Below are 24,641 nucleotides of genomic sequence, written 5' to 3'. Positions count from 1 at the left end.
TTTCTATTATACATCTTAGAGGTTATTGTACATTTGAAAATCAGAAGGAGCATTTTTCTGACTAATAATGTAATTAAAAGGCAAAGCTTTTGTGAGTTACAACATACTTCATCAGCTACAATGGATGGTTAGACTGATGTAGGATTTAAAATGGAATGAGGGGCAAGGAGAGAAGAAGCGGAAGACAAACTGATTATGCAGATACAGATAACAAGTACTTTATCAATTAACAATTATAAAGTGTTAAAAATCCATTGTGTTGGTTGAAACCTTCAGAGATAGCTTGAAACCTTTTTAAGTATGTGAATTCAGCAATTCCTTTTGCAATTATATTGGCAAAGTTTTTCCCCCAAAATGGCTACTCTAAGATTTATAATGGAGTGTCCTGGAAGGCTGAAATGCTCTGATATTACTTTGTCCTTATTTTGAGTCCTGATGTGATACCTGCTATATTGTTTCCTGTTCCCCATGAGAACCTGCTTCATGGTGGTGTCTCTTATGTAAGCTGGGAGAGCTGCTAGCATAAAATTAAATCCATGAAACCTGATATTTCAGCTGTAATGGTTCCAGTGCTTGACAAGTGGGACAGCCATTTGTGTGTTGAAATAGGTAGAAGATACCTGGTCTGGGCTCCTGGTGTGTCTCTACATAGATATGGTCTTGAATGTCCTCAGGAACTTCTTTCATCAGATTGCACAGTTTTTTCTAATATACTGATGTTGGATCTCAGGATAAAAGTTAGTACAACATGGTGTTGGAGAGCTGCTTCTCAGTTTCCTTGAAATGATCCACCTTATATAACGACAACTGACTCTCTTTTGTCAGCTTGTTTATGTTGTTATTCTTGAGGCCTTGGATGGCATCTTGTTCTGCTCTACTGAGTTTGTTGTATAAGGGAACTTTTTACTGGTGATTGTGGCTTGAGCTTGTGGACAAGAACATTCAATGTAGAGATCTAATTCAGTGGTACATCTACTTGGGGGTGTCCATGTAGTGTATTTTTAATGTATTTGGGATTTGGTATGATATACAGTTGTGTGTAGTCCCAGGATGTGTTGAGTTGATGATGACTGGATGTCTGTGTCTTGTTTTTTGTCTTGAAAGTATTTCTTAAGTCTTAAGCAGAGAAAAAAAGGGGGTTAAGTTCCCCACAGAGCTGTATATTTTATGTAGATTTAGTGGGGCAAAAAGATAAGCCTTGCGCCAGAATAGACTCTTCAGCTTGGCTGAGTGTGTGGCTATATAGATTTACAATATTGATGGGGGGGAGGAGGGAAGGATTATTGGTCCAGGATTGATTAGTTCTTATAGTTAATGGTACTCTTGGTAACCATGTCTAGATCCATAATTTAAATGTCCTATCTTCTTTTTCCCACTCTTTTTCAATGTCCAGATTTCATCTGGATTTTTTAATTAAATTGGTTTTTTAGTATCTTCTATCTCTGCAAACATTTCTATCATCCTATAATCCTATCTGAACAGTTTCAGTATTGTCTTTCCATTTTTGTTTAACCTCATTTGCCTCTACTAGATTTCTTTTGTAATAACTATTCAATATTCCTATCTTAGCTATAGATCTTCCCATATTTTCTGTTCTTCTTTAAAAAAATCTATTTTATCTTTTCTTGTTATTTTTCTCTATTTGCTGATTTCCTTTTTTTTTTTTGCTTGTCTCTGGAATTCTGTGTTCAATTGTCACACTTTCTTCTTGCTGTACAACCCTTTCATTCTCTATCTTTCTTTGGCTATCATGACAGCTTGTTCTGAAAGCCATTTTATCCTTTTCTCTTTGAAATTTTGGGAAGTTTCCCCCACTTTAGTTGTCATGAAGTGTGTCCCATAGCTTCTTCTATACTCTTTCACATAAATGGTAAAATTTTTGATATGGATAGAAAAAAAAAGTTGATAGAGTATCAAACATCTCTATAAGCTCTCTATAAGCCATATCTATTGTTGAGCAGAGCCACAGACTGCATAATGTTACATATAATACTGATAGTTTATTCCTCAAACCCAATTATTTCTTATGTGAGTTTTCTATGTAATAAGATCCCACAGTTCCACCAAATGACTTTAATACTTTATAGCTAGGCTTCTGCTCTATCCCCACCCAATTCACAGGCCTAGATGATTGAAATTGTTAGTACATTGTTGTAATCCAAAACAAGTAACTGTGACTTCCCTTGGCTACAAGGTATACATGGATGAAAAAGTTTCTATGGAGAGATGCTGTAATTTTATAGCCTCACTCAAGTTAAAATTCTCTTGTGATCTCAGATGGTAACAATCTCTCAGGATACTCTTCTACTAGACTGGTATTTTCAAAGCAGGTTCTAGACTTCTCTATGGGAGACCAGAGGGGAGAGGTAGGGAACTGAAATGCACTCAACCATCTGCTCCTGCCTCAACACTGCTCTTGCACAGGAAGCCATTAGCTGCCTTTCTCTCACTGTGCAGATGCACACAAAACCCGCCTCCTTGCCTGCCCCCAAACTCCGGCAAATGTTTCTAACTCCGCAAGTGCAATCACGGAGAGTTGCAGACATGTTGTGAGTATGCATGTGCGTATCCCTGAAGAAGTCTGTTTTTTTAATTCATAAGTAAGCTCCACTGAGCTGTGTGGAAATTAATAAAGTAAGGATTGCACTGTTTGCTTGCAACACACTCATGTCTCAAACCCTTTTGGAATGAAACTTCCTATGGAGCAAACATACCTGAGAATCAAATGTGTAAAACCAGGCGGGCAGGAGGAAGTTGGGTGCTTAAATGGCTTCAGCCAGACATTCACAATGCAAAAAATCTGCCATCAACACCCATCTTTCTGTGTGAGTGTACATGCATGTATGTATATATAAATAATCAATTAGCATATGCATATTATTTCATTTTGTTTTTTTGATTAAGCCTAATAAATAGATATGGAACATTAGTTACTAACTGTGTACGGTGGTAGAGAAAAAGCTGAAAACAGATAAAGCAAAACAAATTAGGTGCTGCTGGTGCTGCTGCTGATTCTTATGGCATAAGTGTTGAGAAATTAAGCTCAAGCACAAGAAATGGAAATATGATCAAAGCTTTGACTTCCAGGGAAGAAACTGCAAGCTGAAGATGGCTCCATGAGAAGTGAAGCCAACGACCGTAGTGGAATGAAGAGCTGGTGAGTAGACCAGCTCTTCTTAATTCCTCTCCAAACAAGGAGAGGACTTGAGATCACCCACAAGTGCTCCAGACAGCTGCTCCTTGTGAGGAGACTGCACGACAGTGGTCTCCTGTGGGTTTAGAGCTCTGGGAGACAAGGGAATAGCTATGTTGCTCAAACCATGGTGGGCCTTCAAAAGGACACTGGGTTCGCATACTTCCTTTTCTAATACTTTTGGAAACTGCTCGTTAACATATACAAATAATATTATTTTTATATTATACAAATAATAAACTAAGAGAATGACCTGGATAACTTTCCCATATTGGCAAAAGAAGTTTGTTAAAGCTTTGAAGAATGTTGTGAGAAGGGACAAAGAAAAATGAAAAGGAATTGAGTTCTAGGACATTATTTGAAGGGACTAAAGATTAAGATTTTCTTTTTCTTTTCATTTTATTTTACTGCCAATTTTCTGTCAAGAGTGCTTTGCCTCTTGGGGAAGGAAAGGGAAGGGAAAAATATTATTAAACTAAATTTCTGCACCTGAAAAAGTTTGAAAACCCCCATACTAGACTGTAGTCAGGGCTCTGCCAATCTTTGAAGGAATGGTTCGCTTCAGTGAAGATCTGAGGGAAGTACCCTCTTAAAGGTGCTTTGTGAAATATGGCCTTCTTGCATCTAACAGCAGAGAGAAGCAAACATATTACTTCACTTTGTTCTGCTTCACAGATCTCCCTCAGCATCCTGCAGAATTTGCAAAAAGTAGAAGAGACTTCTCCATGTGCAAAGCCCCTGCATGGAAGCATCTTCTGATTCTGATTAGTGCTGGGGAAAGCTAAGAGAATATTGGAAGGCAATGCTCTCTCCATATTCTCCAGCATTCACAAGGGAGATGCAGAAGCTTTTTTTGGCTTTTGTGACAGAGGTAAGAGTATGAAGGCTTCTAAACAATGTGAAGTGTTTTGTCAATGCAAGTATTGTTTATTAATTAGATTTATATCCTGCCTTTCATTTGGTAGCTCAAAGCATTGTACAAAGCAGTATACATAGTGCTCCCTCCTTTTCCCCCACAAAAACAACTCAGTGAGTTAGGTTAGGCTGAAACAGTGACTGGCCTGAAGTCACTCAGTGAGCTTCTGTGGTTGAGAGTGAACGAAAACCTGGGTTCCTCCACTCCTAATCCAACCCCTTATCCGCTACACCACTGGTCTGGTCTCCTCTCTCTCCTGTTTGATCAAAAGAATCACAGGGTGCAAAGCTCTTCATCCAGACAAATCTAAGACACGCTATTACTCTGTAGAGCAATACAAGTTAAGGGTGACGTTTAAACCAAATTTATTCACTAGGAATGAAGTGAATATAAACCATAAGCTTTAGAAAAAAGCATTTCACCATCAGTACTCACCAGGATATTCCTCTTCGGTTTGTTTTCAGTAATGACAGAAATGGAACGAGCAACGTGTTTGCCTGGGGAGGCACTGCTAGGCCGCTGAAGCACTTGTATAGGTAATCCTGTAAGAATAAGGTCTACACCATTTGCACTGTTTCCCTGAAAGGAAGAACTGCTGCCACGGGTACTCTTCATTGTGAACCAGGGAAGCTCTATAAATAAATGAAAAATAATGAATAAATTGATCCATAACTCTTGTTTATTCCATGTCCCAAAATGCATTATTCAGCATAATAGCCAGGACTTCCACACATCTGACAATTACTAAAATCAGTTGCCACTGGTCATATTATCTGGGCCTAATGGGAGTTGGTAAAAAATGTATGTGCAGGGTGGAGACATCAAATTGCCTCCCTCTAAATTATATTAGCCATTTGCTAAGCCCATTTGGGGAGGGCCTACCCCAATATTTAAAGACCAAACTCAACAAAGCATGCTGTGGGCATTTCATCTTTAATTTGTTGCAAAATAGCATCAGAAGATATGATTGGGAACATGTTTTCTGCTTTCCTAATTGTGAAGGGAAATATGCCTAGGTTTTGCACTTCTTTCTTTGCAAACCACAAGCTCCATCAGGGAAGTTTTGAGTGAACAAAGGTTAAAAGAAAAAATTGTTACCAGAGTCTTTTCTTCACTGATACTGACAGATTTGTTATTTTTTTAGTAAAACTCACAAAATAAAATCTGAATGTTGGAATATAGGGTCACCTAGTTTTGCCCTGAAGTTCACTCACCCAATGCTAAGCAAGTCATCCTTGTTCTACAAGACTAACCTCTTCTTGTATCATAATTCTTAAGAAGAATTATACAGATTAGATAAGTATAATACCACCTCATCAGCTATTCTTGTTTGACAATTCCAATTGTCTGAAAAATCTATATAATTAAAGGGAACTGCCTACCTTTATGCCAAAGCTGGTTTTCAAAAGAGAGACCACAGAATCAAACTTAAAGTCATACTTGCTTTTGCACTGAACACCAGCTCTCATCTATAAATATTTATACCTCATTTCAGCTCAAAAACAGTCCCAGAAACAGTAAAGCAAATGGGAATCCAGCAGACCCAGTGTGCATGCAATCCCTGAGGTAATCCCAAATTGTTGTTTATTTATTTATTGTAAACAATTTGTACAGACTTCTGGGAAGAACTATCTATCCTTTTTTGGAGCTTAAAACAGAAATATCAGAAGGAGAAAAAAAGGTTTCACATTCAACTTCAGCTCTGCCCTCCTCTTCAGTCTTGCCCACCATGCCCTTCCCCAAAATTACTCCCTATGGAATGATACCATTAACAGAAAAAGATTACAGCTATAACCTTAAGTGTTTCTCCTTTTAAGTTCAGCTATTTTGGGGGCATGTTTACATTTCCTGAAAGGTAACGTGCTTCCAATTCTATTGAGAGGCTAGCCCCTTTTAAAAAATTTTAGAACAGAAACTGTCCATCCACATTTACTGCCCTACAAATACTCTCAATTGGCTAAAAAAATAAACAACATGCACTCTAAGGGAAATTTAGACATTCAACCCAATGTGTTACCTAAATTATAACAGTATCATTGACTACAAAATCCTACCATTATGTTCTAAAGACAGAATAAAAACTGCAAATAAACAGTTTGGGTCTGTATGGATTTGAAATCATATATCATTTATCTCCTAAAGTGCATAAAAAGTACCTCAAATACTAAACACAAAGAGTTATTTTTCTCCCCACATAAAGAGAAATTGCACTGCTAGAACTATGGTTGTCTTCTTTTAACATATTGGCCACCAGAATGGTTTAGCCTTTAAGCTTTTGAGACTGGAGTGTTTTCAAACAAGGCAATTTCTTTTTTGAAGTGATATACTGTGGTCACATGAGCAATATACACTTAAACCTGGCTCTGAGAAATATTACACGTACTAGCAAAATGAATCATCCTTGAAATTCTGCAAGTGCATAACCATAGATTCAGCCACCATACATGAATATGTGAATTCTGTGCAATCTATAGACACACATTTATTATTGTTGTGATTGGTTCTGTTACCCCAATGTACATCAAGTGTAAAAACCACTCATCAAAGACGTTTCATAACACAAGGTTACTACATCTAGGCTGCAACAATTATTTGCTGCCATCTGGTGGCCACCTGGAGTTTTGCACCCTTAAATAAACTATTTTCCAACCAGCGCACACACTTACAACCAAATTTCTGTGCCTGACAACAACATATACCGGAGTGAGAGTAATGCTGGCATTGCTGCACAAGAAAACTATCTAAATAAGACAGCAGCAACCAGTGATCTTTGCAGTCTCTCTTTCTTGCTCAGTCACACATTCACTTAGCGACCATTTCGCTTCTGACTTAGTCGCTAAACAAAGAAATGATGCATTTAATGTAGTAAAGCACTGAAAGAATATACTTTATCTTATTTTAATTTGGCAGAATGTTTCATTCCTGTTAGAAAATAAAAGTATAGGACTTAAGGAAAAAAATGACATAGGATCCTTTAAATGAGCATTTATTTTTTCCCCAAGCCTGCAGATATATATATATATTTACCGTGAGCATTCACACAATATAAGAATAGTGATGTTTAAAAAAAATAACACCAGAGCCAGTACTGAACCTAAACATACTCTTGAATATACTAATCTTGAGGAGTATCAATTGGCATGAATTTCCAGGATAGCTGTGTTAAATCTTTTGCAGCAAAAACGTCATTCTTAATAACACTTTGAAAACTAACACATTTATTACTACAGAAGCTATCACAGATCATAGTCCACTTTATCACATACATGATTCATAAAACTTATGCAAAAATAAATGTATTAATCTTTAAAATGTTGGGTCAGATAGCAAAGGCATCTTTTTGATATGGTCTTTGGGGACACCAAGGAAAAAGAAGCAAGTGACGCTTTTAAATTTCTGAATTTCTCAAAATGCTGAAAAGAATTAGGGAGATCAGATTAGAAAGGTAAGGCAGGCCACGACAAAATACCTTTCCTCGCTCAAGAAGGCGGTTTTCTCTTAATGGGGAGAGCAAAGAGCCCACATCTTGGGTCCCTTTAAGAACCAGCCTTACAAGGCAAGCTCTGCAAAGCTTCGCCAAACAATGAGAAGGTGCAGCAGCCTGAAAAAGTGGAACACCCGAATGGGGAATCGGGTGGCTCCGCTCCACATCACAGAGCGAGGTAAACAGGAAGGGGGTCCTTTTGTTTCCTTCACCTTACACCCCCTCTTCTTCACTTACCTCAGATGGACACGAAGTCCAGTTTTTCCTCCCCCGGGCCCTTTCGCGAGGTTTAGGGGATGGAGGGCCGCTTTATCTTTCTCTCGGGCTTCTAAATTAAAGGGGGGAGGGGCTTCTCGTCTAGCCAGACCCACGTTCAAAATAGGGTCTCACATCGGACGGCTCCCCTCCTTCCCAGCTAGCTTTACCCTGGGGAGGCCTACCGCTGAGAGGGGGTCATTCCTCCTATTCTTCCCCTCCCCGGCCCACCAAAACCAAAATGGGGGACTCCCGCCGCTGGTGCCGGGACCGCAGCCTCCGCACCTCCGAGCCACAACAAAGTGAGGCGGGCGGGGGAGCGCCGCTAGCAACCATCCGCTCGCGTACTTAGTGGTGGAGGAGCATCCCGCCTCTCCTTGGTGCCCCTATTGGCCAGCGGTGGGAGACGCGGCCTCCTCATCGGCTGATCTCCGTGTCCTTCAGATGCCGGAGCTAGGTTGACTCCGCAAGGAGAGAGGGTGGAGGGAGGGGGGCGAGCCGAAAGCGCGTGCAGAGGAGGAGCCTTCCGCGAACACCCGCCCCTTCTGCCGCTCGGAGCCCTTCTGGCCGCTTTCATCTTGCGAGTCTCGGGGAAGAGCCGGGTGCTTCGAAGCATTTGTTTCGGGGCCTGGCTTTGGGGTGGGTGGCGCGACGGGGAGGCCTCCCGCCCTCCGCGGAGGTTTTGCATATCCGCTCCTTGCTACGTAGCCTTTTGAGACTATTACTGCAAACGTAAATTCAGACGATTTGGGGTAGAAGGAACCTCCCTCCCTCCCACCAGTAGTGCTGTAGAGGCTGCCTACAGGAGGCGCTTGCTGGGGGGGGATGCGGCGCGATAACAGAGGCGTGCTGGCGCCGCTTCCCCACCCCCAACGATTGTCTTGCACTGTAGCATTGAGCTGTTGCACCGTAACCACGTGGCTGAGTCCTAATAATCGGATTAAGTAGCTAAACCGGCTTTACTACCAGTTGCTTCACCCGGCTGTTTTATTTGGCAATGGATTTAGTCGTAATGTGAAAAACGAAGGGCAAGAAAGTTTGTAAGGAACCAGTTATTCGGCGGATTGTAGCCCTAAACTCCACCGAGATCAGCATAAACTAAGAACAGTCACCTCCGCCCTGGTCCAGCGTTATATGGATCGAGACAAAATAGCCAGTGATGCCAAATCATTTTGCCGTGCTATCTAAGGCTGAAAATCCAACTGGGTATTTACTTATTTATTTTAAGGGATTAAAAAGTGCACATGTAATGTAACATTACATTTATAAATAAATAAAAAATGTAATGGAAATAAATGCCTGCTGCTGTGTTTTGCGTGGCCCGCTTGAAATAACTACTGCCTTCTACTGAACAAGACTGGTTTGTAAACTGCTACAAGTACACGTACAGCTTTTTGGTAAGGATAATCTTGAAATATAAATCTGGCTCAAACTATTCTTTCCAGCTTTGATAGCAGCATATCGCTAAAACAACACTTGGTGCCTTTCTTCTGTTATCTGCTATTCTGCTATTGTGACTTCAGCCATTTCCTGACTAGGAATTTATGTTACCCAATCACCATTGTGGCAATACAGCCTATTTTCTTTATACAGCAGTGTACATGCCTCAGTGATTGATACTGTAAATTGCAAAAAATCCTCTGCAAAGGAACTACTGCAACAGCCATACAACCAACCATACTGGAGATAAAGGAATACCCTTAATGACATGCTTATGCAGTAACCATTTGTCTGCTAGCAACCAGTATGCAGTTGCTTGTAACCAGGATCCAAAATACCAACAAACTGCACTAAGGCTCTCAAGAGGAAGTAGCTGTAGGGGGAAAAAGGGAGAAACAGCAGACCAACAAAAAACAAAAAACACCCTAAAAAGATAGGATTCTGATACAGACAAATTAACTGTTTTGCAATTTTCATCAGATCTATGCTGGGTTACTTTGCACCGTAGTAAATCTGATGTATTGTCGAAGGCTTTCACGGCCGGAATATGATGGCTGGTGTGGGTCTTCCGGGCTGTGTGGCCGTGTTCTGGAAGTTTTGTTTTTGTGTCCTGGGCACAGAGAGAACTGCTCCTGTCTGTGCTCCTGCCCTCTGAAGATGCCGGTCACAGATGCTGGCGAAACGTTAGGAAACAAAACTTCCAGAACACGGGCACACAGCCCGGAAGACCCACACCAGCCACAGTAAAGCTGAGTTTGCATGATGTGAGGCTACCAGATTTGGGTTGCAAAATCCAAATGAGTGTTATAGCAAAAAGAAAAAAGACAGCAAACACTAAAAAAGAAAAAACCAAAACATATTATATTACGTACAAGAAATATAATTTAATCTTAAATAGTTAAACCTAGACACGCAAAATAACAAACATATATTTTGATTATAAGAGCTATCTCATAAGCAGAAAATATCTGTCATCCAAGACTAAATTGGGTAGCTCTATCTTCTCAAACTGATCTTTGTTAAGTAAATCCATAGTTTTTCATGTAGTTTTAATATCTAAATAAATATCTAACAGATATTAAATGAAACAAAATTAATAGAGCAGGCCCATATTACATGAATAAATGTCCATTCACTTTACACTTCCAATGTAATGAAATTAATAACCAGACCTTTTTAAAACACTGTGGAGACCAGTAAACATGAAAAAGAATATTTTGTTGATCTTAAGATCAAAAGGGATTCACTTAATATTTTAAGACCCTCTGCTATTGATTGCTAAGATAATACAATTCCTTATTTCAGACTTCTCCTTAGTAATATCTTTTGTTTTTTAAAAAATATTGAAGATTTAGTATTATCTAAAGCATATTTCAGTACTAATAATAATTCAGGAATTTTAGATGCTGCTAAGATATCCTGGCCAATTTGCAAAATAAAAAATAATTAGCTGAACACACTGCCATTTCACAATTGTAGGTAATGCAAATTCCTTCTGCAATAAATAGTTTGAATGCTTGATTGGGAGTAAGGGGAACTAAAGTATTAGATCACCATTCCTAATGTTATACATGCAGCAGATTATGAGCAAAATAATTGATGGATTTCTCAGCTTTGCTGTCTTTTCTGATCTGCATGTCACCAGTAGGATAAACATCCCCCAATCACAGTGCTGCAGCAGGAATGGGAAGATCTGTTTGCAGGACTTGTTCACCTCCTGAGAACTCAAGTCAGACTGTCATGAGTCATTTACATTCCACAATATACAAGCACAATAAATAAGATTTCCTCAAAGAGGAAAAAGTATGCTTTTAAAAAACATGCGGGTAAAAAGAAACAAATCTTCCTCAGTGTAATGCAACTTAGTTTCAGGCTTGCTTGCTTGATAAAAACTGCATTGCTTCTGGCTTAAAATAAACATCCCATGTAATACAGCAATTCTTGAAGCCAGGCAAACTACGTGTGTGTTACTGCCCAAAGGTACACATGGATCGCTGAACATCTCAGAAATACTCTTATTTTATGTGATTTATTACCAGATTGACCATGTCACTGAATCACAGAGAGAGATCCAAAACATACTATGTTCTGAAATGCTTTTCAGCTATGAACAAAACTCTGAATCTTAACTTTGTTTTGTCCAGTAACCATTTAAGAGAGCAGATAAGTATAATACTGGCCTCTGTGTAGACTAGACTGTTTTGAAAAATAGAGACTAGTTCGTTTCTGGCATGAATTGAAGTCCAAGGGCCTTGATTTCAGACAACAAATGTGTCTAGGCAGATTGCACAGCCACTGAAAATCCACTTCCATAGCAACACCACAGCTACAGAACCTGTTCTCAGAAAGCCACTGTTTTTTTCTCAAATAGCTAATGACAGTTGCTGGGGAATTAATTCCTTGATACAGCAGGCAAAACTGTCATAACATAATTTTCTATATGAAGGTCAGCTGCCTCAGAGTCATGGGCACCTATTTATTGTAGACACATCAACCAACAACCATATTACTATTCTCTCTTGCAGTACTGTGCCCTGCTATAAATGGTCAGAAGAAAATACTTGACCTGGGTCCTATGAAGCCAATAGAACCATTCTGAATATGGATGAGTAAGAATTTTAGCATTAACAGTTACCATTGTTCTTTACCAGCTACCCCAGTTGGCACTCATTCAATTTATTGGGATTACAACTCCCATCAGCCTCAACATGGAAGTGCTTGGTGATGAATGATGGGAGCTGTAGTCCATCATATCCGTAGGGGTGCTGATCTAGGAAAAACTCTCTATGAAAAACAGTCTCAGTAGTGTTGGCTGTTTCTGCAGATAGTGTATGTAGGGATTGTATAACTCAGCAGAGCAACCATCACATTTCAGAGACTGAGCTCAGTCCTGTACTGTAATGTACAAATAAGCAGTGTGAAAATGCCAAGAATATTTCTTCAACACTAACCAAACACATTTGAATCCAACAGAATATCAGATATTAGACAATCAGTTTGTATCACCTTGTATCAGACCTGTGGCAAGATTCCCAATGTTCTATTTTTTAATTTAAGAACACATAGATAAGAAATGAATGCAAGACTTATAAGAGTAGAAGCATAATTTATTTAGTAGAGTACAGGTAGTTCTCGCTTTAACAACTTTGAACCATCATTAGACTGCCTCAAAAAAAGTGCTTTAAGACCTGCACTCACATGACCATTGCAAACCGTCGCATCCCCAATTATGTGATCGTGATTTGTGACCTTTTATGACAGTCATAAAGTGAATCACTGCGGTCATTAAGCAAATCACGTGGTTGTTAAGTGAATCATGTGGTTGTTCAGCGAATTCTGGCAAAATGTCCATCAGAGAAGCTGGATTTGCTTAACTACCATGTGATTTGCTTAACAACTGCGGTGATTCACTTTATGGCCATTGTAAAAATGGTCGTAAAATCGGGTCAGGTCACGTGGTGACTTAACAACTGCCCCACTTAACAACCAATTTCCCAGTCCCTATTGTCATTAAATGAGGACTACCTGTACTGTATTTTTAAAAACATATTTTGAATAATCGCCAAAGCAACGACCAGGAACCCTTTAAGTCTTGTGTGCTGTCTTGCAATGTCATATAGTAACACAGTTTTGGAAGGCTGTCAATGCTGTTTGGGGGACAACAGATATCTTGGTGTTTGTGAGTCCTGTGTCTGGAATTCCTGCCCAAAAAGGAGCTTTTACTTCTTAGGTCAAAGTTTTAGAGGAGTCTGTGGGCTACAAGATGAAATCAATTCTGGATATAGATACACATAATACCATTTATAATCTTCTGTTGATCTGAGTGTTGAAAGTTCCACCTAAGCTTCTGACGGCAGCTTTACTATAGCCCTCCTGTTTGCAGCGTGAGAGGTTAGGGGAGACAAAGGAAGGTTGGACGCAAAGCAGGGCTTCATTGTAAGTGTTAGCTCTGTTTCAAGTAGCAGTGGGATCATAAAGTTCAGAAAGTCACCCAGATAAGCTACCTGCAAGGATGTTAAAGGACCACAGAGGTTTCATGTGGACCATAATTAGCTTTTCTTCCTTGAATGGGGAGAAACTCTCACTAGCATAGTCAGTGACCTTTATTCTTTTAGACTTTCTTCTCTATTTGTTATATTCAGAATTTCAAGTTACAATGGCCCTTTCTGCATGACACTTATTCTGATTTAGGCAAGGGGGTTAGCATGTCATGTGAACACTCTAACCCTAGCCAATAGGGTGAGGGTTAGAAGGAATTAACTAATTGTCCTCAGTTAGCCATGTTGCCTAAGCAAGGATGACAGTATTGACAAAAGTTGTTCCCTTGTTTAGTTGCTGGAACTGCAATGAATTCTAGAGCAGCTTCATAAAAGTGGGACTCCTCTGCCCCCATTTTATTTTATTCTACACCCTAGCCACATGTGGTGAGACGAACAAGGAACAGAAAACGGTAGGGAATGGGCAAACTCCTCCAATTCATTTCCAATTCATTTAATTTTTTTTTTAGTTTTAAGAATTTTGACAGCCTTAACATCTCCTTTAGGGTTCCTCCTTTTCACGGGGACATCAGTAATCATGTGCTGCCAATGGATGGGGTTCATCAATTGCGCAAGTGAGCAGCTGACTCTGTCAAAGGGAAAGCAGTGAGACAAGGGGTGATGCAGTCTGAATAATATAATCTATAGGAACAAATAATATAAAATGGAACTCAGTTTTAATAATGAAAGTAATATTTCTGTTATAAGAACCAGTTATATTGTACCTTAATGAGAACATATCATGTTGTTATTGTCTTTATGCTGGCATTCAATAAGAAATAATCCATTTAAGAGACGCGGTGAGGATTCAAGTCTTCTCTCTCATGCTCACAGATGATTCAGTAAGAATATAAATTAATGGGGAATATCAACCCTTTTTCAGAACAGACTAACAAGAAGCCAGCCTTTCCCATCCTGAGACCTTCATGATCTGTCAAGACTAAAAGTAACAAAATTCCTGGCAAGATCAGACAAACTACAGTTCAGCAGGCTCTAACTAGAACAGATACTTAACGTATAGGAAGACCCACCTCCCCACTCTATTCCAGGATGAAAAAAGCTAGAAAGATACTTGATTTGTTGCTCACTTACTTTCCTTACAACTAAATTGCAACGGGGCACTGCTATACATGAAGGAAGGGAAAAGCAGAGAGCTGTCGGTTGTCCTCACCGTCCCTGGCATTCCCAGGGCAAGATGCTGTCCGTGGCACGGGAGAAACACAATCCTGCACAGCTGCTGCTAGTGCCATGCTTGAAGGTGCGACCAGTTCCATGCCAGCGAATAAAGAAACAGTGCCATCTGGATCACCCCTTGGGGGCCTATCTTCTTGGGGGTCAGAGTCTGGCAGTCTGCCTTCTGCCCTCTGCTGGCTGAGACCAGGTGGCAGCATATCCAGTTGGCCGCAGGACAGAGATTCTGGCATCTGTCCTGTCGATAGGGACGTGTTACTCGTGATGAGCTTGGGTGCTTGGGAGGGCTGCAGTGACAGGTTAATGGGCTTCAGGACAGTGTCTTCTGAGAAAGGCGCTGTATTTATCAGCAGGTCATCAGTATGTTCCAGTGAGGTCTTGGCAGAGAAACAGGAGGCAGCAACCAGGGGTGGATTCTTGGAAGTGGAATGGCTTCGGCAGAGGGCTTCAAATTGACGCAGTATCTGTTAAGTGGGATAGAAGAGAAAAAAAGAATATGCCAAGAACGAGAAGAACAAGGGCAGTAGGGAAGAAGAGATTCCTCCTAAAACATAAGAAGGCAACAACACTCAAGGAGCTCATACAGACACTTTCGCACACTGGATTTGTTTTCACTCATTATGGTCTACATTATTTTATTTTCAATTTGAGCATCTAGCTTAGAAAGTGCATATATCAGTGGATTCCCATCCAGGGACTGTGAGATCCATTCCTATTTAGCTGCAACAAAGATGCAGTTCTGGATGCTCTCATTTTACTAACTGAGGGGGCAAGCACTGTCTATGATGCCCTAGTCTCTTAGGGTTTCTGAAACTCTGAATCATTTGCAGCCAATGCTATTGCTTCTATTAAAGCTAATATGATTAGCTATAGGACCGAAACTATCTCTAGGATGCATGCTCCTCCAAAGCAAAGTCTCCTAGAGTGCATTAAATATACAGAGATGGGAGATACTCAGGGTTTTTGTTTGTTTTATTGCTTTCAAGTCGACCTTGATTCCAGGTGGCTAGATGAGCAAGTCCCTGCTATTTTCTTGGCAATATTTTCAGAAGTGGTTTGCCCTTGCCTTCTTCCTAGGGCAGAGAGAGAGGGACTGGTCCAAGGTCATCCAGATGGCTTCTGTGCCTAAGGCAAGACTAGAACTCAGGTTTCTCTGCTCCCGGTCCAGTGCCTAGACCAAACTGGCTTTCTATTCTGTCCCTTACCCACTGAAAATAAAAGCCGCAGCGTCAAAACAAAGGTACATACCCAATCATACACTATATGCCAACCCACACAGGCCTATTCAGTATGCAGAAATGCCATATAATGCCAGTGTACAAGGCACAGACAGCCTTTACTAGATGATCTGGGTTCTAGAAAGCAGACATTTCAGAAACAGGATTACCTTCGTTGCTTTGTTGGCTACGCACCCTGGGCTCCCTTCACTAAGCTCCTGCAGGTGTTGCTGGGTAACGGCAAATATATGATCATGGGAGAGCAAGTCAGAACACATAAGGGAAGAGATGGCACACATTGCCCTCTGTGGAAGGGTGGGGGAAAAAAGCACATAGTTAGGGAGACAAATGGTCGATATGTTCCAAATCTATTCAGTCACAATGTTTTCTTAGCAAAAAGAAGGGAGGGGTCACTGCTGCCTTCTGAGATTTTTTTCTTTTAACTTCAGTCTAGCCTGCAAGCCTTAGTGCCAGCCAAGTATTGAATTTTGAGATTGGCTTAGTTGCTTAAATTTTCTGAAATCAGCTGAGGTCAGACAGGTGCTGCCACCTGTTGTGAAAGTACTAAGAGGCTCACTATGAGGAACGCAAGTCTGAGCCTCTCCTTAACAGGTTGCTCTAAAAATGAATAAGCCCAGACAGCTGTTGCTCCACATCTACCTACACTGGTAAGAAAGAAATCCTACCCTGGCCATCAGCACTAAAGGAGACAGCTGCAAGAGTCCCCAGATTCTGTGCAAATGGCTGCACTTTCAGAAAACGATGCTCGGTTACCAAACTGAAGATAAATTTGATCCAACCTAGATAGCTTCCTAGGAGTTTCCTCACCATACAGATGCACTCACTGAGGTCCTTCAGAGTTCGGTTAAGCAAAGCCAAGACGACTTCACAGTTCAGCAGTCCACACCTATGGAGAGGAATAGCATGGGGCCAAACAAGTGAGAGAAGAAAAGGAAGCAATTTTGTGAGGCAAGGAAAAAGTCCGGTCACTCTCTCCCACACCTTTGGAGATCCTAATGCAATGCAATGCAAAAGGGGGATTTTTGTGACAGTTTTACACAGCCAGCAGAGAGCTTTCAGAAAGAGACGCACTCTATTCAGTTGAAGCCTCTCTCATCAACTTCGTATGAAAGTCAGTCAGGGCAGAGCAAGGTGGAAAGTAATTATGAAGTGCAAAGATGGCAGTCACTCATTGATTATACTTCTACTAAACAGGGGACAGGCACCACTGGGATTTTCTGCTTCAGCCTTAGCCCTGAAAACAAGGACTAAGTAGCAGCAATTTACAAAGTCGTTGAAAGGTAAGGATAAGTATATGGATGCTATGCACTATTCAGTAATGCAGAAAAAGGGGAAATGGACAGGATCAGGGCCAAGCCCTGCTTTGGGAAATGGAGAGAATGTGGGGTTCTTACTCTTTGATGAAGTGCTGGGTTTCCTCACAAGTCAGGAAGACTTTGGAGCCTCTGGTTAATCTACTGACAAGACTCATTTCTTGAAGGCAGTCATTAAGGTTTTCAGCTTCCATCCTAAAAGCAATGGGGAGAAATTAATGTTGGGGCTTCTTCTCCTTCCCTTCTTCCTCCTCCCAAGAGATCCTTGCTTTCAACTGACCTCCACATTGCGAATATGTACTTAATTATTAAATGAATGACTGCTTTTCCTCTGGAAACTCAAGTGGGGAACGGGGTGTCTCCCTTCATTTTGCCGCCGCCACCACCACCACCACCCTGTGTGGAATTGGGCTGAGAGATAATTACTAGCCCAAAGTTCTCCAGTGAGCTTGGTAGTCAAGTGGGGACCTGTACCTGGCTCTCCCCAGTCCAAGTCCAAAACCAGCTCTCTCTTGGCTATCCTCCCCTTGGCCTGGGCCTGGCCATTTGCTCTCCCAGCTTCTCTCTTACCTTTCAGCAGCACTGGAGTGATTGTCACTGCCTGCCTTGCTGTCAGATTCAGAAGTTCTGCTCAGGTCGCTGTTCTCTTGCAAGGAATTCTGGGAGTTGAGCCCAGTGTCCAGCTCCTCCCACCCGCCTCCTGCTTGCCCAGATTGATGGTTCACTGTGAGAAAGTTTGGAAAGTAACTGTGTGATACGACTGAACGCCTTCTTCAAAGACCAGGAAAGGCATTCGTTCATCACTACCACCAGGCCTCAAAATCTACATGCAGTCAACCTTACTGGTGCCCCAAGGTTGGTTTGAGCTTAGGAAATATGTTCAATGACATTCCCTATAAGCAAAACACTTTAGGGGCAAAGGGCCACACCTCTCCTTTGAATGATGGCTGGGTGCTACTCAGAAAGTGGGCAGGGCCAGCCGGAAAAATTGCCGGGTCCAAGGCACATATGACTATAGTTAAGGGATTAAAAAAATTAAAATCCAAAACCACAGCTAAAATCACCCCCACCTCCCTAACAAAATGCATAAAAATAGTTTAAAAGCACCACTAAACACTGGAAAATGTGTGGATGTGGACTTTGGGGACTGCCAAGGAGTACTGAGTTGGGGAATATATATATGGCCCGTGACATGCCCCCCTCCCTGCGCTTAATTATCTACAGCTTTTATTCCTGTCAAAAGCAGCCAACAATACAACACAGTTTAACATATACTGAACGGAAGATGTCTCCTACCTCGCATCTTCTGAACGAGGACCAGTGGTGGTTTGGTGAGTAAGACGGGGCTTTTGCCAGGAGAAGGTGCCATCACTGGCTCATAGACATTGTCTGTCAACTCCCTCTGAGGGAGACTTGTGAGTTCCTGACCAGGGAGCACAACATTGGCAACCACCTCAGCTGCCTTCTGGATGGTAGCCAGCAGACCTTTGCCAGGGGACGCTGGAAAAGCAATAAAAGGAAACCATTTACACAGGTTCAGTGTATGCCGTGTTACTTTAGGGAAATGATTTTAGGGAACAAAAATGCCAGACTCAAGAAATAACTTTAATGGGCATGAATTTACAGCCATTTGTTCAGAAAAGAGAGGCGCTAGCCCACAAACAGAGTACAAAATAACAAGGGCCTTCAGATAACATCCTGTATTGGTATCCCTGCACTGGCATACGTTAACTGCTGAAACCTCTGTTCTTCACAACAGAACAAATTTCTCCTCTTCACAACTGCAGAGCTTTCAGTTGAAATCATTAGATCTCTTCTCTTGCAGTTTATTCAATTGCTTTCTTCTGAACAGCTTGACTTGCTTTAGTGCTCAAAGTGGCTTTAAGCCCAAGTAGCGCTGCTGGGTACTGCTAGGAACCAGGAGAGGAAAGGTTCTGAGTCTGATAAATAGCAAAGTTCTGGAAGCAAGGGTGAGGAAGCGGAAGGCTAGGAGGCAGGCAGAAGGTTCTTGCCCAAAGACCTGGGGGTATCCTAGAAGTAATGTCCCTTCAGCTCCTGAACCCAATACTTACTAGAGCTGTTCTTTTCAAAACCAAAGCCTTCAAGAGAGCCATGGGGGCTAGACTTAGTTCCCATACCTAGGAAGAGAGGCATAAAAGGAGCTTTACAAAAGAAGACCAAATCCAGCATCGTGCTGCTGCAGACAGCCCACGTGCTTTTCTTTATTTTATCAATGGCAGATGATAATGACTTTACCAGCATTTACATTCTATCCATTCAGGTAAGGAAGAAATCGCCATGAACTGCCCACTGAGATGAGAAGGCTCAGATGTTCTGAGAACTGCCTTCTCTCTTAAGAAGAAAATATACAGCCAGAATGTATGTTGTGTTACTTTAGGGATGTGACTTGCTAGAACAGATTATTGGATCTAAAGACAAAATTGCTGGAAAGCATCTAGCCAAGCTCTTCCAGTGTCAGGGCAAGGCTGTAGCAACTGACTTATTTCCTGGCTAAAGAGAGGCACAGAAGCAGAATGAATTTCACTTCCATCATCCTAACAACAAAAGCCACATGGAAATGGAAAGAACATATCCGTTCTTATTCTCAGTAGGCATTCCTGCAACTCATAGAATCATAGGGTTAGAAGGGACCTTGGAGGTCTTCTAGTCCAACCCCCTGCCCAAGGCAGGAGTCCTCATACCATCTCAGACAAATGGTAGTCCAGTCTTTTCTTGAAAATCTCCAGCGATGGAGCACCCACAACTCCAGGAGGCAAGCTGTTCCACTGCTTAATAGTTCTCACTGTCAGGAAATTCCTCCTTATTTCCAGGTTGGATCTCCCTCTGATGAGCTTCCACCCATTGCTTCTTGTTCTACTCTCAGGTGCTATGGAGAATAAACTGACTCCCTCTTCCCTGTGGCAGCCCTTGAAGTATTGGAAGACTGCTATCATGTCTCCTCTCAGTCTTCTCTTTGTTAATTCCTTTAGCCATTCTTCATAGGATTTAGCCTCCAGACCCTTTATCATCTTTGTTGCTCTTCTCTGCACTCTTTCTAGGGCCTCAGCATCTTTTTTGTATTATGGTAACCAGAACTGGACACAATATTCCAAATGTGGCCTCACTAGTGTGGTGTAGAGCAGTATCATCGCTTCCCTTGATCTTGATACTATCCCTCTGTTGATGCAGCCCAGGACTGCATTGGCTTTTTTGGCAACTGCAGCACACTGCTTACTCATGCTTAACTGGTGGTCCATCAGGACACCTAGATCCCTCTCATAGGCACTACTGCCTATCCTGTACCTGTGCATCTGGTTTTTCCTGCCTAAGTGCAGGACTTTCCTTTTCTCTCCACTGAACTGCATCTTGCTGGATAGGGCCCAATGCTCAAGTCTGTCAAGATCCTTCTGAATCTTGAATCTATCTTCCAAAGTGTTAGCAGTTCCCCCCAGCTTGGTGTCATCCGCAAATTTGATGAGTGCCCCTTCAACTCCCTCATTTGGTCATTTATGAATTATGAATTCATTATGAATTCAGTTGAGGCTTTGTTCTAGATGGCCTTAAGAGTGAAAGCATTCTTACCTGACTACAATCATTTGGCACAGAATTACAATTCTGATATAGCTCTAAATGCATGGCATTCTTCCAGAATATTTGAAAAAGACAAAATAGATGGTTCAACAATCCCAGGCCAGAAATAATTGGATAGTACCATTCTCAAAGGCAGTATTCTCTTCCCTCTCTTATTCAGGGCTAGGAAATCATGCTTACCTTAGCATGGAAGGAAAGGGGGAAAAACAAGAAAAAATAATAATATTTCCACTGAAAGGATAATACAGGGAATCTACACTGGGGTTCTATGGTCTTATCTTGGCAATATTAGTTTACCTGCTGAAGGCACCTCTTTCGGTGGCTGAGTAACAAATTGAGGCGACAACACATCTGAAAATAAAGTGCCTGCCAGGTCCTAAAAGGAGAGAGGTAAGCAAAGGGCAATGTGATGAACAGCCAGACAGAAAGCCCTTCTATAGGTAGGTTTTGAGAGTCCATCCAGATCTCATGAGTGGGACTTGTCACTCACCTGTGCAGTCATCCGCACCTTCTGATACAAGCTGTTGCCATGGAGAGGATCAGGAGGCCCTGTGAACCCTACAAGGCAGAGGAGAGAGATGGTGAAGCAGCAAAGGGGCAGAATCCTTGCATGCCCTGCACGGGTTTCACTCCTTCTAGACTCCTAAGAACAGCAACTGCATCAACCAAAGCAGCTGAGCCTCACCATTTTCCAGCAATGGAAGATATCCTATGCAACAAGTTCCAGTATCAACCATCCTAGTACCGAAACATGCACCCAACAGAAAAAATACCAACCATCACACAATAGCGTTATAATAAAGATCACTTGTGATTTTCATGTTGAAGCAGAATAATACAAAAAAGAGATTATATGCATGCAAATGTATGCTGGAACTACAACACCCAGAAATAGCTGCCACTCCATCTCTCCCCACAATTTCCCCATGCCAAAGGAAACGGAGAAAGAGAGAGAGAGATATCAAGTATCAAAGTCCACTAGAAGCAACACCTTCAACGTATCTGAACATTCAAAATAATTCAAAATATTTATTTATTTTATTGGACCAGACTTCTTGGCAGGGTAACATGCATTAGAGTTGATGGCACAATGACTCTTTTATTCTCTTGATGGACTACTGATGATAAGATCTGGAGAGGGGAAAATGATATTCTCTCATTTTCTTCTAGTGTAGTGTCAAGAAGCATAACTTCATATATGCCTACCCTACTGAGATCAGTGGGACTTATTCCCTGGTGGTTATACAATTATAACCTCAGAAATTGAGCTGTGAATCTAGAAGTGATTTTCTAACCCAAACTTGCTAAATAGCCTTAGGTAAACCAATCCTTTCTCAGTGTCAAACTCTCCATTTGTAATATATGACAATAATATTAATGATACTGCTTTTTGTTTTTACGAATTTGCTATAAAGCTTATTGAGAATACATAGGTGCTGTATGAACATTGTATAACTATTATTAGGAAGATGTGGTTATTCTCGTTGGAATCTCTGACCTACCTATGGCTTCCTGAATGAAGGAAGAGTTCCTCTTAAGCTGCAGAAGGAAGGGTGACGAGCCATGGGTGCACATATAGAGCAGGATCTTAAGCACCTAAGAATGCAGAAGCTAAGTTGGGATTGTGAATATAGATTTAAAAGTATAAATCTTTGTTTTTGTTTTAAAGTTAAGGATATCTACTCCAAAGAACAGCCCTGGGTTTTGGCCACATTCTTTCAAGCCACTTTTTACCTTCAGCTTGATATGGCATGAGTTGTTCTGAAGACGATTGAGGAGGTATTCAAGAAGACAGTGACTGCTTCCTGTTGATTCATGGGAGATCTCTGGAAGTTTGTCATGTTAAAGAGTTAGCAAAACAAAGGAGTTGATAGATAAGCATCACTCAAACTTTTGTGCCAGTTTCTGTCCCTACATTTCTTGTGCTGCTAAAATAGGATTTTTTAAAAATATGTGTTTTCAATATATAGCTATAGAATTGGGAAATGGAGGGATGCAATTGAAAAAAAATGTAGCTACCACTCTCCCAATCTGTTGGAACTGCAGTTCTCAGAGTGTTCAGCCAGTGTGGCCAAAGGCCTTTGAGGAACTGCGGCGATCATTTGTTGGGCCAAGCTGACAAAGGCTGCTCTAAGGGAAAGTTAAATTCCAGGTACTGAATAGCTTAGTAAATGTTGTTCATATTTATGTGTCTTAGTTTTCATACTGACTATTCCTGCTGTCACTTACACATTAAGTACAAATTTCAGTAGAAATAACTAATGACTAAATTAGATCCAGATCATTAGATGTATTAGGCTCTATTAAAGCCACACATTTTTGCTATTCCTACAATAACCTCATGAACAGATCATATACAGATCATCCGACTATTCTAAAGATCAAAGGATACTGGCAATCTCTTCAAGCAGATAACCCGGGCATGGAACTTCATCATCTGAGGTGCCTTTGATTAGAGTGGGTAGCTGAAAAAAAGAACACACACACACACACAAAGAAAAGTCATTTTGAATTCTTCCTGATATATAACTCTTAGTATCAACAATAAATGGCACAATGAGGCTATAGAAATTAAAAAGAGAGAAATAGCAATGAGAAAACACAGGTGGGCTAAGAGTGAAAGGTAATATCATCAAGACTCTTTTATTCCCTGGTACCATTCCATGAATAAGGTAGAGCATTAAAGTCTAATGTGAAATCATCCTTTGTAATAGAATATGGCACACCCTGATTGTACAAAAAGTCTTTTATGTTTTACAAGTTTCCAGTTTTAGTTGGTATAACTGCAGAATGAAGCCTGCATTTTCTCTGCCCAAAAGAAAAGCAAAGGAATAAGACCTGTCACCAAATACAGGTGGAAGAAAAATAATCTTCTGCTTTGCTTCCAAATGCTTAAATGATTATTTCACTTCAAGGCAAAGTTTAGAGATGAGCAAACTTAACGTACTTCAATGTGAGTTCCCTGCACACTGGCTGATTGCTGATCTCACTTCAAGTTATCCCTAGTTACCAGTTACAGGTGGTAACACTTGTTTTTACAGGTAAGTGTCATGACAGCAGTGCTAAAATAACTAGGTGGAACTTTGATCTCATCACTTGTGGCTTATGCCTTGCTGGACTTACTATCTGGCTGCTATAATTTAACCGGCTGTACCATCTTCTTCAAAAACATTTATGTCAGTTAAGTTATCTGGCAGCATCACAACTCTGTAAGCCACTATCACTGTGTCCCTGACATACAGCATAGAAACTATAAAAATAAAGCACTGCTGCTGGGATGAGAACCAGATAGTCATGCAGATATATTTTCTTAGGGAGAAGAACAATCAGTGTCCATATTTTTAATCCCAATTCACATATGCTGCCGGTAGAGCCCCTCACAGACTGCATTACTTCAGTGTTAGTAAATATATTGTATATTTGAATGCTGTCATTTACAAATAAATCAAAGCTTGATGTTGTTGAAAAGAAACCAAGAAACAAATCTCCATGAAGAATGATTCTGCAAGCCTTTCCCCTAGCATGTTGGGGTGGAGGCAGGGGCATAAACAGAAGTCTTTCAAAAGCGCAGCATGCAAACATACAAGCCTCACATCTACACCTTGCAGTGATGGGATTGTCCACAAACCATCTTTGTTTTCCTTTCTCCTTTGTACTGCTAAAGTATTGAGCTGCCAAAAGAACCGAGGCATCTAACATAGCTCTAGAAAAATTCATAATCTCATTTGGCTTCTTGAACTTCACCCTACCGCAGAAATTTAGGGTAAATTGATATGCCTCCGCCCCTACGCAGTATCATAATATTCACGCTACCCGAGTCAAGAAACTCAACCGGTCTCGCAACGGTACAGCCGCCATGGTGATTTCCGGGTCCAGCCAGCCGCTTCAATACTCCGCCTCCTGGGGCGCCAGGTATTCCAATCGAACGGCGACTCTACACCGGTCCAGCCAATCACGTCCTTCAGCAAAGAGCCATCGCGTCG

General features: G+C 41.2%; 2 protein-coding genes across 6 annotated transcripts in view; both read right to left on the bottom strand.

The window, feature by feature from the left end:
* The window catches only part of CEP131 (centrosomal protein 131), a 41,627-nt gene extending 33,424 nt beyond the window's left edge, over nt 1-8,203 (bottom strand). For both annotated transcript variants that reach the window (XM_025166060.2, XM_007419860.4), the window contains exons 1-2: nt 7,831-8,203; nt 4,545-4,741 (exon numbers count right to left, since the gene is read on the bottom strand). In XM_025166060.2, the coding sequence (XP_025021828.1) occupies nt 4,545-4,724 (180 nt within the window). In that variant the 5' untranslated portion in view covers nt 4,725-4,741; nt 7,831-8,203. The remainder of the gene's footprint in view (nt 1-4,544; nt 4,742-7,830) is intronic.
* Nucleotides 8,204-10,172: 1,969 nt separating this feature from the next.
* On the bottom strand, nt 10,173-24,636 carry TEPSIN (TEPSIN adaptor related protein complex 4 accessory protein). Of its 4 annotated transcripts, none has more exons than XM_088138372.1 (13): nt 24,472-24,636; nt 23,051-23,123; nt 22,393-22,484; nt 22,161-22,254; nt 21,149-21,216; nt 20,956-21,034; nt 19,140-19,205; nt 18,364-18,567; nt 17,638-17,791; nt 17,149-17,262; nt 16,536-16,640; nt 15,904-16,048; nt 10,173-14,980 (listed from the first exon to the last, which is right to left on the bottom strand). In XM_088138372.1, exons 1-13 carry the CDS (start codon nt 24,514-24,516, stop codon nt 14,450-14,452), a joined length of 1,770 nt encoding a protein of 589 aa, XP_087994498.1. In that variant the 5' UTR covers nt 24,517-24,636; the 3' UTR covers nt 10,173-14,449. The 4 variants fall into 4 exon arrangements, with proteins under 4 accessions (XP_087994498.1, XP_007419918.1, XP_025021766.1 ...); XM_007419856.3 differs by having other exon boundaries at nt 15,904-16,038; nt 16,562-16,640; XM_025165998.2 differs by lacking the exon at nt 22,161-22,254 and having other exon boundaries at nt 15,904-16,038; nt 16,562-16,640; nt 24,491-24,509.
* Between the last annotated feature and the right edge of the window lie 5 nt (nt 24,637-24,641).

Source organism: Python bivittatus, unplaced genomic scaffold (genome assembly GCF_059951505.1).
Source record: "Python bivittatus isolate LINGU-HERP-01145 unplaced genomic scaffold, Pbiv_v1 ctg000220_np1212, whole genome shotgun sequence".
Lineage (NCBI taxonomy): Eukaryota > Metazoa > Chordata > Lepidosauria > Squamata > Pythonidae > Python > Python bivittatus.
Note: the sequence above shows the minus strand (reverse complement) of the source record. Positions and strands in the feature narration are given on the sequence as shown.